The sequence below is a fragment of the Apodemus sylvaticus genome, chromosome 14, assembly GCF_947179515.1.
Source record: "Apodemus sylvaticus chromosome 14, mApoSyl1.1, whole genome shotgun sequence".
In the NCBI taxonomy this organism is placed as follows: Eukaryota; Metazoa; Chordata; class Mammalia; order Rodentia; family Muridae; genus Apodemus; species Apodemus sylvaticus.
Window position 1 is genome coordinate 71,242,512 of NC_067485.1, and position 17,274 is coordinate 71,259,785.

The 17,274-nt window shown below is 36.1% G+C and overlaps 1 protein-coding gene across 1 annotated transcript in view; it reads left to right on the forward strand.

Moving 5' to 3' along the window:
* LOC127664593 (ankyrin repeat domain-containing protein 26-like) overlaps positions 1–17,274 on the forward strand; it is a 68,416-nt gene that overhangs the window by 33,089 nt on the left and 18,053 nt on the right. Inside the window, exons 7-10 of the mRNA XM_052156638.1 lie at positions 3,584–3,782; positions 9,235–9,313; positions 12,946–13,040; positions 16,092–16,218. Coding sequence (XP_052012598.1) covers positions 3,584–3,782; positions 9,235–9,313; positions 12,946–13,040; positions 16,092–16,218 — 500 coding nt within the window. The remainder of the gene's footprint in view (positions 1–3,583; positions 3,783–9,234; positions 9,314–12,945; positions 13,041–16,091; positions 16,219–17,274) is intronic.

Consider the following 17,274-nt stretch of genomic DNA (forward strand, 5'->3'; position numbering starts at 1 on the left):
GGTCTTTCCTTCCGTCTCCGCTCCACTCTTTGTCTTTGTATTTCCCCTCATGTATATTTTGTACCTATTCTAAGGAGGACCAAAGTATCCACACTTTGGTCTTCCATCTTATTATGCTGCATATGGTCTCTGAATTATATCTTGGGTATTCTGAGCTTCTGGGATAATATTCATTTATCACTTAGTGCATGCAATGTGTTTTCTTTTGTAATTGGATTACCTCACTCAGGATATTTTCTAGTTCCATCCATTTGCCTAAGAAATTCATGAATTTATTGTTTTTATAGCTGCTTCTTCATGTGACTGGAAGATTGACGCAGCTCTCTGGAGTCACTTTGGTAAAGGATGCTGAATCCTTTCATGATGACTCTGCCATATGATATTTTGAGTAGACACTCTTAGACTACTACTCTTGTTTTATTGGCTCCTCTCTTCTACTTGGTATTAGCATTGTCTTCTAAAATTCAAAAAAATATTTTATTTTTATTAAATGTGTGAGTGTGTGTGTGTGTGTGTGTGTAACTGGGTGTGAGCATCGCTTTGCATGCACAGACTGAAGGAGAAGTTGAGGTATCCTGCTCTAAGATTATCCTCCTAATTCCTTGAGATGGTACCTCACTGAGTTTGAAGGTAGGTTGGCACATGAGCACCAATGCTCTTGTCTGCAGCTCTCAAAGGCTGGGTTTACAGGCACATGTGTAGTCATATGTGTTTTCTGTATGGAGGTTTGGTCTCAGGTTCTCATGCTTGTGCAGCCAACACCCATATACACTTAGCTAGCTCCCTTAAGGTTGATGGATCTAATTTTTAATCTGCTAAGATGTTTTACAATATTATGGAGTGTGCGTGTTAATGTATTTTTGTATGTGTGTTTGTATGCACATGCATGCATGTATGTATATCTATGTGTGTGTGCCTGTAATGCATCTTCCTAAATTGCTCTCAACCTCATTTCTTTTGAAAGAGCAACTCTCACTGATGTCAAAGCTAATCAATTCAGTTAGGTTGGCAGTCCAGTGAGCTCCAGGTATCCTCCTGTCTATGCCTCCCATGCATTAAGATGAGAGAATGTACCATCATGCATAGCTTAAAAAAGGAACACAACAACAAAACAAAACAAAACAAAACACACCCCCAAACCTGCTAAGTTATGGGTACTGGAGTTCAAATTCAATTTAGAATAGCTTGCATAGCAAACACTTTAATGACTGAGAAATCTTGTCATTCCTCATCATTTCAAATCATGACACAACATTGTGTAAGCTTAGATTTTTTAATATGTACATTAATACAGCTTATCAATCACTTCAATAAACTTTCTAGCCCACCATCCAAAGGCAGGGGAAAAATTGGAAATAGGACAAGTGGTATGTGTACCTGTTTAAAAGTAGGTCTTTGGATGGTGATTCTAATCTCCTTACTCAGGATAACATCAGACAAGTTCAGTAGTCTCCGGATACCAACAGGGCAGTACAAAAGTGTCACCAAACAAGAGTCAGCAATGGTGGCACAATTCAGCAGAAGATACTAGGCCTCCCCTGAGTTGGCATAAGTCAGCAGGGGCTAGGAATAAGTCAGACCAGCTGGAATGCCAGGAGTTTTCTGCCTTGTCTCTTTCAGCAAACTGAAGATCAGTATAGAGGCAATACCAAAGCAGAGTTGCATAGCTAGCTATGCAAGCTCCTTATCACTGTCTTTGTGTTCTACTTATAATCTCTCCAAACATGACTTGACCTCCCTTGGGTCTTGCTTCAGCAAAACACCATGTGAGTTTGTATCATATGACAAAACCAGAAAGTCACACTTCAACATTTTAAATATACACAAATATTTTCTTTCTCACAAAACATAACTTTCCAACACACTGGTTGAGTGCAGGTTGTACCAATACTCTAAAGAGTTGTTAAGACCGATTTTGTGTGCTTGCTGTACCATATATTTTGGTAAAGATTCATAAAAATTATGAGAAGCCACTTAATATAGAGAGAAATTTATTGAAAGCAAAAGCTGCCCCTGTAGGATTTATCCACATATGGCATTTTCCTCACAGTTGTATGAGCCTTGAGCTTACCATAGTGGCACCCAGTAATGCCATGAAATGTGATCAGTTTATATTATGCATCTTCACATTTATTTATATTCTTGCCTTATGCAACATTTTGTAGCTTAAGTTTTTTAAATTTAAATTAATACCCATATCTGTGTCCTTATAGTAATGTAAGTTTTTTTTTAATTTAAATTAATACCCATATCTGTGTGTCCATATAATAATAAATGAAAACTATTTAAGTATGACACATGACCTCATGACATTCATATATGTATTTTATTATTCTATTTTTATTTATTATTTATCAACACTTATATGTAACTTATATGTGCTTAATATATTTAACTATGTTTATGATTTTGTTTTATCTTATTTGATGTCAAAACTTAGTTTCATTTCTTTATCATTTTAGTCTGTAGTAATGATTTTATCTTTCTTCTCCATTCCATTCTATACAGTTTTCTGAATTCTATATATGCATTATATATTTCTTATAATCAGTTTGGTCCTTCTTTTGTAGTTTGTATAATTATTAGGTAAACCACAACAAATGCACCCAGCATATTGTTTTTTCTCCATTCCTAAAGCATGCCAATGCTTTTTGCTAACTATGGTCCTGTAAATTATTCCTTGTTTACTCTAGCCTATGGGAAGACATGCCCTTTTCCTGGCATTGTGTGAACACTGGTGGTCTCCTCTAATTGTGTGGGATGTTGTGTCCCTCAGCCCCAGGATATTTCCTGGAATTCCAATGTTGTTATGTGCTCTATAGTATGTTTCAGACGGCCTAGTAACATGCCCAGAGCATCCCCTCTTCTTTGTGTCTATTTTCCAGACTTCTGGCCTGTGATTTCTGGCTGCTTTCTTCACCAAATAGCTTATCTGCACAGCTCCAGGAGTCTAGGAGAGTCAGAATAGCTTTGTCCTCATCATATTCTAACCTAGTCTGTACTATCTCAGCACAGAGATAGAAAATTGGGATAATATCATCAAACTATTTTAGTGCTTATTAGCTAACAATTTATGTCATGTCTGAAGCATATAATCTTCAGTTTCTAAAACATGTTTTTTTCTGATTTGTGTTGTTTGAGGTAGGAATCAAAATCAGTACTTTTTACTTGACCTTGTTTAGATTTAGAGGGCAATAGCATCTCCACTTCTAGTCTGCTGTAGAATACTGGCAATGTGCCTCTTCACACTCTGACCAACTACTTCTTGTTCTTACTTCATGCCTACTCATCCCTTCCATTAGGGCATATTCCTGCATGCTTATTCAACATTAAAACTTTGTTTGACTTCAGTATCATCTGAGTCTGTAATATCTGGTTTTATGTCTTTTTTTGTCTTCTCTACTAGTTCTTAAACTAAACACCTTAACTGTCTTCTTTTCATATCTTCAGAATGTACCATGTCTTCCACTGTTTGGGTCCTCAGGATACATTTCTACAGTGCATCATGTTTAGGTAAAACTCTAGTCTGTTTTATTTATCAAAAATGCTGCTGTACTGTAATTGTGCTTTTTCTCTAATACAGATATAAATTCTGAGATCCTAGTGAAAATCTGGGGTGCAGTTTATACATATAAAAGATCAATAGACTTTGAAAAACATAACTGTGAACTAATTGAAGAAGATTGTGAACGTATAAGTAATGAAATTATTGCACTGCGAGAGGAGTGGTCTCAACTAGAGATTGAAAATGCTGAACTGCAAGATGAGCTATGCAGTTTGAGGTAGGATGTCCCAATTTTAGAGAAATATTTTAACTGTTTTCATTAGAGCATAAATAGAACATTTGTAGTTTGTCACTAACTTTGTAAGTGTTCTGAAAGGGAAGAACTTTTCATATTTGGGTTTTATTATTATTACTTTTGATAGATATCTTTATGTAGTCTAGGGAAACCCCAAATTTGTGATCTTCTGGCCTCAGTTGTTTGATTTTGGGGTGACTGGTTGGGTGCTTCAATTGTTAAGTGGGAGAATTGTTAGCCTTGTAGAATGTGAAAATAATTAAATTACAAATATCATTATTACTATTTCCATAATTATGTACATATGCGTATATGAGATATATGTATGTGTCCCATGCAATCACACTCTTGATATCTACAGAGAAACCTCATTTTCATGAGGCATCAATTAAAGTTTTAAAAAATATTTTACAATTATGCTACAAAGAATACACTTTCTTAAAAGCTTCTCTAAATATTGAATTATTTTTATTTGAATACAAATTTGAATATATTCTTTAATATTGATTCCTTTAGCTAAAGGATGTAAATCATATTAAAGGACTTGGCTGATATAATTGTTCCAAACAAAATTTATATTAATTTCAAATTTCACCGATGGAATATGAAACAATAGTTTTCTTAATTAAGACAAATTCTTTTAATATTATATTGCTTTATAGTGAACCAAGAATTTTAAATAAAGTAGTAAAGTATCACCCGTCCATAGAGATAAACTTAGATCTTATTTCATTCTCATATGCACAAGGCAAATATATGATTTCTAAATAGATTATTCAACATTAATTCACAGAAAAAATTCAAATTTGTATGTTGAGAGACATTTGATACTTTGTAATTGATTACTAAATTTATCAAGTAAATTGTATGATTTATATAATTGATAGAGTAAATTGAAAGAAAATAAAATAGAAATAAAAAATTGTAAGAATGCATTTGAGATGATCTGTATGATGTTGGATTCTAATAATGAACAAAATGCTTGAACATATTTTAACATTCTTTATTCCTTTGTGAAACATCCTTGTGGCTAATTATATTTTATGAAGATTATAGTTTAGTTGTATAAAATTTATAAACTTTAGTGAACAGAATAACTTGAAACCTAATATTTTTATTAATTTTTTTGGTAATTTTAGATAAGATATTGTAATTATTCATTCTCTACCCCACTGGTTCTTCTCAACCTGTGTGTTGTTACTAAGTTAGGGGTTAAATGACCCTTTCACAGGTGTCATATAAGACCCTTAGGAAGTATTTACATTACAAAACATATAATACATTGAAAGATATACATTACAATACACAAAATAGCAAAATTACAATCATGAAGTAGAAATAAAAGTAATTTTCTACTCGGGGTCACTACAATAGCAGTAACTATATTAAAGGGTCACAGTATTAGGAAGTTTAGAATTTAGGACCTGCCCAGCCAGAGGCCCATGCTCCTTCCAATTTGCACCTGTTCCCAGAGCTGAGCCTGTGCTCTGGATTCCCACCCATTCAGGCCCCACCCAGATGCAGCTTGACCCCAAGGAGTTCTGACACATCCAGGATCAGAGAATCCCAGGATCACTGTAGCAGTTATTTATAAAAAGTACTGCACAACCAGGCCTTTGTACCAGTCCTTCCATGTATCCGGTATAGAGTGACCCTCAAACTTGAATAGTTAACCAAATATATTTATGTATAAGAAAGTTCCAATTTCATAATGCCAATTTACAATGATAAAGTTCTGTCCCAATATTTCTAACCTCTCAGTACAGGAGAAACCCATCTGACACCATCTGGATCTGTGCATCCCCTCCTGCACTCCCTCGTGCAGCTCCCATGCTCCTTCTCTTTCTAACCCTCCTTTTCTTAGCTCCCCCTCCTCCTCTCTCCCCTGTCATCTCTGGCCTCTCACAGCCTCAATGTGAATGGATAGGAAATATCTTGCATCAAATCACAGGTTTCAAGAAGGCACAGGCTCTGGTCAGAGACAGTGAGGCCAGTTAACACCAGAGATAACCAGATGGCAAGAGGCAAGCACAAGAACATAAGTAACAGAAACCAATACTACTTAGCAACATCAGAACCCAGTTCTTCCACCACATCAAGCCATGGATACCCCAACACACCTGAAAAGCAATATTCAGATCTAAATTCTCATCTCATGAAAATGATAGAAGTCTTGAGAAGGCCATAAATTACTCCCTTAAAGAAATATAAGAGAACACAGGTAAACAAGTAGAAGTCCTTAAAGAGGAAACACATTAATCCCTGAAACAAATACAGGAAAACACAAGCAGATAAAGAAAGTGAACAAAACTGCCTCATAGTTTGAGGAACTGCAGTTGTAGGTATTTCCTACCATTTCCCACCATAGATGTGAAAATACTACTGCATGAGAACTGATGTTAATTGACTAGAGAATATTGATTCCACTTTGCTATTTTCATATCAGTGCTTGTGATGCCTCCCATAGTCTTATCTGCTACGTTCTGCTTAAGCTGGGAGATCCTGAGTGTAATGTAACATGATCATTCCAGCCAAGCAGTACTAAGAACATAACCTATGCATTATTACAAATGTACAAAATGGCTTGTTCAATGTAATTTGTGAACATACATGATGTAGTGTGATGTGTTCAGGGCCTCAAGCTCCTCATATTCTGCCACTTTCAGTAGTATGGTAAAGGACTCAGTGAAACTTATGTAAACTTACTGTCATACCACCTAGAGGATGATCAGTTGCAATCATATTAATGCACAACACAGTTATTGTATGTAGCTCACATTGTGATGAGTATTCTTTGAAGGCTTTTATTCAAAGTTGTTCATTTGAGTTGGAAACTTCATGTTCATTTTCAAATGAAAAATTCAACAACACAAATATGACCTTATATGAGCCACAGTACTTAATGTGTGTTTAAACCATAGTAAAAATGCATATATAAACAAAAGTCACAACAAAATGGAATTTCCTGCTTATCAGACTTGGCAAATTTATTCAGGGACTGTGCAGTAGTCCTTGACTATGTGTCTTTAAATATCACTGAATTACCTGGATGAAGTGACATGAAGCATTATGGACAATGGCATTCCTACTACAGTTGATGTGACATTAGAGGTGTAGTTTACATAGCCACAGCAACATGCAAATGAAGTGCTGGCTGTGTTCTAATTCAACATCAGCACAATATGCAGGGTAGACATTTTGATTCATAATGAAACAAAAGTTATTTTTCCTGGTTCTTTACAAAAGGTCATTGGGGTTCACAGTGCATGAGACATTCACTTCATCATGTTGGGCAAGTCAATGGAATGGTAAAGCTTTAAAACACTAAAACATGGTGACTATATGAAATTTAAACTATAGCACTCTTCTTTTGACCACCCCCAGAAGCTTGTGGCTATCTGACAATGCAAAATTTGCTTAGTCCAAGTTCAAAGGCCAAATAGATAATCTTAATAGTTTCTACATTATTCATAATGCCATTTTTCTCTGACACTAAAATCCAATTCCTTTCATAAATTATGAAAATTACATAGGTTTTTATGTCAATTACCTAACATATACCAAAAGATAATAATAGGAAAATATTAATGAATATTATACCAAGTACAGCCTGAAACCCAGCAGGACAAACATAAAAAACATACCCACAGTCTGTGGTACATGGTGGTGCCACATACACTCCACCAGGATTGGGCAGCCCTGCCTCTGCAGTGCCATATAGTACATGTGGTCTGATTTTGGGCCAGTTCCATTCATTTACTGGTACTTCCATCCCTTAAAATCTTCTATTTCTGACATCTGCAACATCCTATTACTTCTTTGCATCTTGACAATTTAGGTGTTACCTTCACTCCTTTACACATAAACCACTCAGACATTCTGTATATGGACTTTAACAGATTCACATCGTCTTGTCTAACTGGCGTTTCTATGCAATACTGCTTTATCGTACCATTGCCAAGTTATGCTTGCATTTTGACATACACTGCAAGACTATCACCAGAATGGTTACTACTTAGTGATTTTGCAGCTTAAGTAACACCCAGGCCTGTGGACACAGGGCAGCCAAACTTCCAGACTCAAATCCCCATCTGGCTTTTAGTAGGAGAGTATAACTGAGGCTGTATTCAAGGTTGAGAGTCACTGCTATCCTAAAGAATGCATTCCCTCTTTGTTTTCATTTTATGCATGTACTTTTGAAGTTTGGGCCTGTCTCAAAGGCAGCCCTGTTAATGCAAAGTACTCTAAGCTGTTTTCAGGGTTGATGAGCCTTTTACTTTGCTAGCCATCTTGTCGAAAGTTTGTCTATTTCCACCAGGATGATGTCACATTTCTAAATAACCTGTATACTTTTCAACTCACTTGGTTGCCCTAAGCAAAGTTAAAACCATGAGCATTAACAATGTGATAGCACAAAGTATAATGACTTCTGGAATATTTCCTCCACTAAATAAACTTACTGACTACTTTTAAATTCCATATCACTGAGATTTTCAGGGATGGATACAGATTATAGGACAGAATCTAATGTGTATGGCCTTGGGCCAACTCTGTAGAAGAGTTCTTTATTCCACCTGCAAGCTCATGATCTGCATTCATGTAAGTGAGTTTTCTGGTCTCATGAACTCATGCAAGAGTGATTCATTAGTCCAGCCTTATTTTGAGCCAAATGTAAACCACAGTTCCCACGTTTTCCAAATGCCCACTATTCAAGTCTCCAAAGTCTAAGAAACACATTGGCAGTATCATTACAGAAGTGATTAAATGACTCCATTTCCTTTTTAATCACTTCCCTCACTATGGAGGTGATCGCTCAGAAGTCAGCTTGATAGAGAAAAATATATCGGCTCAGCATTTCAGAGAATCTCTAGTCTATCATGTCAGGAAAGACCTGAGGGCAGTGTTTTGTTTTTGCAACAGGAACACAGGGCACAGTCTACCTAGTGCTTCTTTTAGTTGCATGAGGTACTTTATGAACACGCAAACTGCGTCATGATCTTGGGACATGAGGGTCACTCACAGAGGTCTATAATGTAAGCACTGTGCTGAATAGCTCTAGTGTTTTCAAGGAAAGAATGAAGAAAGAGAAATTGCATCATTCATAGTAATTACACACTTTTGAAATCAGGAAACATTCTGGTCTTAGTTACTTAAAATTCATAGTTTGTTGGTGGGTGGTACTCACTCAATGTGTGTATGCTTTGTATGTGTGAAAGTTTGATATGCACTAAGACAAAAAAAGAAAATGCATATTTCTTCAAATTACATCTAAAGTTTATAGAGACAAAGGGGCACAGAGAGAGTGATAGTTTCCAAATCACTATCTTTCAAATTTTTCAGAATTTGTGTAATCATTTGAATGTTTCTTCAGAAACTAATTTGGTATTTTCCAATGTGGCCAGTTATGCACAATCATTTTAAAACATATTTTTAGGGCCACCCTTGAAAGTTTAGAATTAAATGATGCAGCAAGCCTCCAAGCAGAGGAGAATGAAGAGCTTTCAAGAACCCCGGTAAGTATAGACTTATGAAGTCCATTTTGTTTTAATTCTCTAATACTTGAAAGAAATTTTCCTGTGTTCAGAAGCAGCATATAACCACATTTTAGGAGAGTCAGATATTCTCCCTGTTCAAATATTTGATAGCTTCACATTGTTACTATTTGTTAGTAATTATAGGAGTCAGGTTAATTGTCTGCCCATGAGGTAGTGCAGTAGTAGGTTCTCCACTAAGGATAGGATATATTTAGTCACAGGTTCTTGGCTCAGACAACAGTTCATGGTATGGGTTTAACATATAAAAGGGGCCTTACATCCAATTAGAAAACAGTAGATTAAGAGTCTTTTTTACCACCAGTGATGGCTGGCAATGGTAGTCATAGTTGCAGGCAGCAGGGTTCATATCTACATATGTGTTGATTTCTTTTCTCCTCTAGCAGCTTCTAGCACTATGAAAGCTAGCTAAGGGGAATAATGTTTCCAGGTTATATTGTAGATTCCCACATGTTATAGCTCAAGGAGTGAGGTCTCCAGGAATAATTTCTTTCCATCAGGTTTTAGAGGGTAACCAAGAGCATTAGGAAGTACCTGAATATCGTATGACCTCGCTTGTCAAAAACTGTAGAAGAAGAAAACCATTCCTGGGATAGCATTTATTACCACTGCGGTATTGAATAGGGCCAGCATCACCCCATTGTAGAAACGCTTTTTTCACTCATTTTATACATGTGTATATGAATATTCTTTAGAAAGCTTCTATAGTATCAGGTCTCCATATGACATTTTGAAAGATCTTTAGTATTTGTTATTTTATTTTTATATTATTTTATTTATTTGCATTTCAAATGTTATTCCTCTTCCTGGGAGCCCCTCCACAAACACCCCACCCTTTTCCCCTACCGTTTTAACCTCTAATTGTGCTCCCACACCAACTCATCCATTCCTACATCATCCCTTTAGCATCTTGATTCTCTAGGGCATCAAGCATTCACAAGAACAAGCACATCCCCTCCCCCTGAGGCCAGACAAGGCAATCCTGTAGCAGGGACCATGGACCAACCCTTGTATGCTCTTTGGTTGGTTGCTTAGTTGTTGGGAGCTCTGAGGTATCCAGTTATTGGATACTGTTATTTATCCTATGGGGTTGCAATACCCTTTACCTCCTTCAGTCCTTTCCCTCACTCTTTCCATAGGGTTCCCCATGCCCAGGCCAATGGTTTGGTGTAAGTATTTGTATCTGTCTCAGTCAGGTGTTGGTAGAGCTTCTCAGAGTACACCCATGCCAGGCTTCTTCCACATCTTGGTTTCAGCAACAGAGTTAGGGATTTGACATCTGTATATGGTATAAATCCCAAGTTGAGGTGGTCTCTGCATGGCCTTTACTTCAGTCTCTGCTCCAGTGTTGTCCCTGCATTTCCATTAGACAGGAACAATCCTGGGACCATATTTTGAGATGGGTAGATTGCCAAATCCCTCAACTCGGGACATGTCTATCTACTGGAGGTGGTCTCTTCAGGTTCCATTTCCACGCTGTTGGTCATTTTGACTAAAGACCTCCCCGTTAGGACCGGGTACCCTCTCACACCCTTGGTGTTTTTATTTTCTATGAGAAATGAAAGAGAAAGGAGACAAGCCTAAAGAGACTTGAGGTGGGAAGTCCAGGCTAGTAGTGTGGATTGGCTTGAACTCATATTTGCAGTCACTCAGTGCCAGTTGTGGACAGGATACCTGAGTGATGCATATTCTGCCAGAGAAAGGCATGGCTTCTGCCTTCACCAGCAGGTGCTATTAGGGGTGAGTTAGATGAGAACATGTCTTGATGAAATGAATAATGTACCAAGAAGAGAGTTGGCAAAGCCTTTTTTTTTGTGTGTGTGTATGTCTTAGGCTTTCTATTGCTGGGAACAGATTCCATGATATAAAGGACAAAATTGATTTGTGACTAGCTTACAGGTTCAGAGGTCCAGTACAATACCAAGACAGGAAGCATTTTAGTTTTTAGGCAGGCATAGTGCTGGAGAATGAACTAAGAGTTCTCCATCATGATCCAACCTCTGTCAATAGATTGGCATTCTCAGGAAGGTAGGAGAAAGCACTCTTCAGAAATGGGTGGAGCTTCAAAGCCCACTGCCACAGTGGGGTACTTCCTGCAACAACGCCACACCTACTCTCAGCAGGCCTTATCTCTTAAGAGTGTCTCTTCCCAAGAACCATGCATATCCCAACCATCACACTCTGAGTAAAGAACATCCTCCCCAAAGGTCCTCCAATGTCAGGAATAGAGTGAGTTACTGAGGGGAAACAAGGGCTTGACCAGACCAGCAGAGCAAGTTTGCCATTCAAGAGGGTCATAGGATTCTTAGCCCCAAGTAGCATAGGGATGGGAATATGAATATTCTTTCTGCTGAGGGAGGGAGGCTATTTATGTATGTCCACAGATGATGAGGTGAAAAAGACAGATGGAAAGGTAAGAACACAGCAAACCGAGGAGAAGAGTTCTGCCTGTGACTCCTCTTAAGTGAGTGTCATAAGTCCTGGGAAGGTGAGTGTTGGAAGTTTGAAATATCTCCTTTTGATAATTGTTGGTGGCATTGAGTTCTTCAATGTGCATGGTAATGGTCTTGGAGACTTGGTAGGGTTGGAATACCAAAGGAAAGAGGAGTAATTATGACCATTAATTATAGTAGTTGTTACTATTGAAGGGTGTACTGAGGAAGTATGAGAGTTAGGGAAAGGAAGACAGAGTTCAGCCTGGTACTGGCCATATCTTGGGTCATGGAAGAGTTCTATTAGAGACTCATAAGATCCTCCCAGGGACTGACTTCTACAGGTTAAAGTTAGGAATGGAATATTTACCTAGGGAAGAAATATAGAATTCTGGAACCACAGGATAGATTTCAGAGTACATGTGTGGTCTCTATTTATGATAGTATGATGTAATGTTACTGTGGCAAGCATGGAAGATGACATTTCTAATAGCAGAAAAATGGTGAGTCCTGAGGGAGAGAGGGTTAGAGTGGGAAGAGTGGGGACTTCAACCTTGGAGGTGCTGTCAGAATCATAGACTGCAGGTGTATAATAGACAGTAGAGAAACAAGGAGACCGTTACTGAGGAAGAGTCAGAAGAAGAGTCCCAGAAAGAGGGCTACATTAGTGAGCTAGGAAAAAAAAACCTTCCCATGTTTAACAAATAATATTTATAAATTTATATATCAGAAAAATGTCACAATGAAAATGTCACATAGCTGAGGTCTTCTATAAAGTGTTATCTGGGGGCCAATGAGATGACTAAGTGTGTAAGAGCACTTGCTGCTGTTGCAGAAACCTGGGTTAAGGTCCCAGCATCCATGTGTCAATGCCTAGTTTTTGGAACTCTAGCTCTTTTGGAAACTGGTAACATTTCCTCCTCAGATCTGGCAATAGGTAGGCCTAAGCCTACAAAAAATACAATCTTGCCAAACACCCAAATCCATAAGACAATTTTAAAAATTATTATTTTGAAATCTATGCTCACATGTATCAATTTCAGAAAATATGTTCTGAATTATCTAAGAATATTATGCTTGGTAAATAATATTTCTAAGAAAGAAAAGTGGATCTCTACAGTTAAAATTGTATTCATATATTTTTTTTCAACGTCTGAAAAGGCTCAAGAAGAACAGTTTAAGTTGTACCTGTCACTGACACAGAGTTTGCATGAAATGAGAAGGAGAAATAGGGAACTAGAAGAAGAAATAGACAGGTATGACATTTATTTATCAAAGCATTCACCCACAACTAAAGAGTGATTTTACCAAAACCTAAATATAAATTCCTATCTTGTCTACAAGTTTATAATAAAACAAATAGTTCTATTTTTAAACTCATATAAGAAACCTACAACACAATTTCAAATTTTGGAAGAACAGTATTAATTGCTAACATCTGTGATGATTTTGACCATAATAAGTGACAGTGAAAGCATTCTCTGATGTCAACTGTAATCTTCCTAATATATTTTCAATTTCTACTTTGAAATATGCTTTTATTTTTTTCCTCCTACATTTCAGATATTAATACCCATATCTTGTTTGTGTGCTTGTTATAAAAGATCAAAATTTACATGGATAAAATTGGGTTTTCTTCTACTTTTAAATATTTAACCATGATATGTTATTCATGTGGACCCATAAAAAGATATACTAATATTCCATGATCATAATCCATATACACATGAAATATAAACATTTTCAAACCTGAGTTTCCTTTAAGAAATTTACATGTATGTGTACATAAACTAACATACAGATTGATGTCTTATATTTTATATAGGAATTGTTCTATAGTATCAAACAGAGCTCAGAATCCAAAATTATTTAATTTTCATTTAAGGCCACTGGCATGTCTTTTTATTTTAAGGCATCTATAAATTATATGTAATAATTAATTGTGCTGGTTGATTTTGTCAACTTGACACAATCCAGACATATCTGAGAAGCAAGAACCACAATTGAGAAAATGCCTCTATGAAGAATTGCTTATAAGAAACATGTGCAGATATTTTCTTAATGACCATGGAATGTGGGGTAACAAGATCATTGTGTATAGGTTCCATCCCTGGCAGATGATTCTGGGGTGTAGGAGAAATCAGGTCAGGCAAAATATGAGCGGCAATCCATTAAGCAGCCTTCCTCTCTGGCCTCTGTGCTGCCTAGTTTTGTGAACCAAGTTATATTCATCTAAGAGAAGGGAGCCTCAATTGATAACTAATATATTGCTGAATAACTATAATACTCTATTACTTTTTGGAACATTGTCAAATGCCTGTGCATGCATAGCACAGGTGCATTCTAAGTACTTTTTGACATCCTGAATACAGAATCTTCAGGCTTAGAATGACTCTCTCTCTCTCTCTCTCTCTCTCTCTCTCTCTCTCTCTCTCTCTCCCTCCCTCCCTCGATTCCTTCCCCTCCCCCTCTCTCTCCTCTTTCCCTTGCTTCATCTCCCTCCCTTGCTGCCATGCTCCAGCCCTTTCTGTTTCTATTTGATTGAGTACACAGAATGATAGATAACATGAAAACTTTCAGACTTGTAATGCATGAAAGATGTCATTATTCTATCACCTGAAATAAAATAATACAAAATTTCTCGTAACTTTTGAGTCTCCCAACATGGCTGGCCTCTTTTGTTTTTATTTTTTATTTTAATTTTGATTTCTCTAAAGTGTGACTAGTGTTTTCCTGTGATTTAACATTCTGCATATGATATTGCATCTTCTGCATTTTGTGAAAACCACATTAGGAGGTTCTCTAGATTTCTTCTTAAAAGGTTGCATTAGTTACACATCTGGTGCTATGATAAATTCAATGACCAAAGAAAACTTAAGGAATAAACGGGCTGTGTTTACAGAGGGACAGATTCCACAGTAGTTGGGAAAGCAGCAAGCCTCTGCCTCCTGACGTTTCCATAACCTGCCCAAGCATCATCAGTAACTGGAGCCCAAGTGTTCAAACACTTCTCCTACAAAGGGCCATAGAATCTTTTCAAGTCTTTCCCCATATTTCTATATTTGATCCCCTATGTCTTAACGCACTGATTGTCCTCTTTTCTTTTCCCAATTATCCTTCAAAGGCTTTATTTGTCTTCATTCTAAATTTTAATTTTGATTGGAATTCAACCAAGGTACTTACACACACCACACATACTTGGTACTACTATGTGGAATGAATCGTTGTTTATTTGCATGTGTTTGTGTGTCTTGAACATATGTATTCATTTGTGTGTATACATGATTTAAGCCTCTTCCCCATCCAGAGGTAATTAAGAAAATGTTCCCACAGGCATGTCTCTAGAATGGTATAATCAATAATTTTGTCAGTAAAGTTTCTTTCTTTTCAAATTAAACTTGTGTCTGTCAAGTTGATAATAATAAACAACACCAACAAAACAAAACAAAACAAAACAAAGTTAACCAACAGAATAATAGTATCTAATTTCAGTTACCAGCATCTACCTTCAAGTAGCATCTAACTCCCTGTAACAACAACTTCTGAAGTATCAGTACTTGTACCTATGAGGATACTTGCATTCCTGTGTACGTATACACAGTGAGACAAAGTCCACACATGCACACAAACACACACACACACATTCACACACACACACACACACACACACACACACACACACACACACACACACACAAACAATCCTGGAAATTAAAAACAAAATTATAAGTAAATCATTTATTTTGATATATGAAAATATATGTTGACATATGATATTTATAACAATTCAGTTCCTGATTTCAATATTAATACTTTATTTACCATTTTTATTTCAACCATTTTATTTTATTTTTTCGAACTTTTTATTTTCAATTTTCTTTGTTTACATTCAAAATGATTTTCCTTTCCTGGTTCCCCCCTCTCCATAATTTCCCTAAGCCTTCTTCCCTCTGCCCATTCTCCTATCACCCCCTCCTACTTCTCTGTCCTGGTATTTATTTTAAAGTTCAAAAATTAAAATTATTTCAATCTCATACTTTTAAAATAGTCACAGAATCACACTTTTGATTATTATTAATTTTGCTTTAGTATTATAAACCATATTACTATTCATAATGTATTAAATGATTATAATTTAAAATCTTCAGTTACTAACCAGGCTTATTCTTATATCTGTAATGCAAATACTTGTAAAATACAGTCTGGAAGATCCAATGTTTAAAGCCAGATTTCATAAAAAACAGCACAAATATACAAACATACAATGGTGATAATAGTTTACTTAATTGTTTTGCATATTTGTCTAGGTATATGGACCTGTGCACAATGATGGAGGAGGACTCAGATGCACATCAAAATGGAGAGTTTTCAGGTTATAATGCTTCAAGTACAAGTCACTGCGAAGAGGATACGGTACTGAAACTAAGAGAGAAGGTGAATTTAAATTAATTTTTCAAATAAAAATTGCATCTAATTTAGTACAATGTAAATATAAAGAGTTTGCCAATTTTTGAAAACTTGAGCTCATATTCAAAAGAACTTTCCTTTTAGATTGAAAATGTGTCATATTTGTGTCTTGAAATTTCTATGCTGTTCTAAACCCATTTGGCATGTATGCCCCTGCCTAAATTTGAGTCACAGGAACCATGTCCCAGACTCTATATGTTCAGGAAAAACAATTTCATGTTAGTTTCCTCTATTGAACACAGTGTGGTTCAGGCTGGATTTTATTGATCATAATTCAAGAAAAAAATTTAAACTCATATGAAGATGTTATTGTGTATACCTTTAAACTTCAGAGATTTGAAGTACTTTATCAAAGATAAGTAATTGTTTAAATAATAGTTGGAATCATTAACTTTCAAAAGTAGTTTGTATGTTTGAAAAAAATTCAGTCTAGAAGGAAATGAGATGGAGTTCTCCATAGAAGGAAGCAAGGAGAAGTAAACATTAGAAACTTTGAAAAAGAGAAAATGCATCCAATTTTTAAAATTAAAATAAAAGCTTGTATTTTCTTCATTTCTTGGAAGGGATATATATATTTTTTCTTCATTTCTTGAAAGGGGCATATACTTTAGCTTTATTTTTCTCATTTTCTATTTTTTTTTGTTCATTTCACATGAGACTTCTAGTTAAATTCCTTTTATTATCTGTGAAGAAGAAATGTCTGTAGTTACTGACATGATGATTTGACAGTCGTTCCAATATTAAATTAGTTAAAAGACATATGAGAACCTCACTTATGTACCTAATAATGTTTAGAGAGTTTTCCTGATCTGAAAACAGCTTATGGCTTCTCTCTCTCTCTCTCTCTCTCTCTCTCTCTCTCTCTCTCTCTCTCTCTCTCTCTCCCTCTCTCTCTCCCTCTCTCTCCATATGTGTGTGTGTGTGTGTGTGTTATATTTGTTGTATATATGAGTTTGTGTTGTTTGTTTGATTTGGTTGGATTTTTTAAATTTAAGTTTATCAATAATTCATTAATGTGTGAAG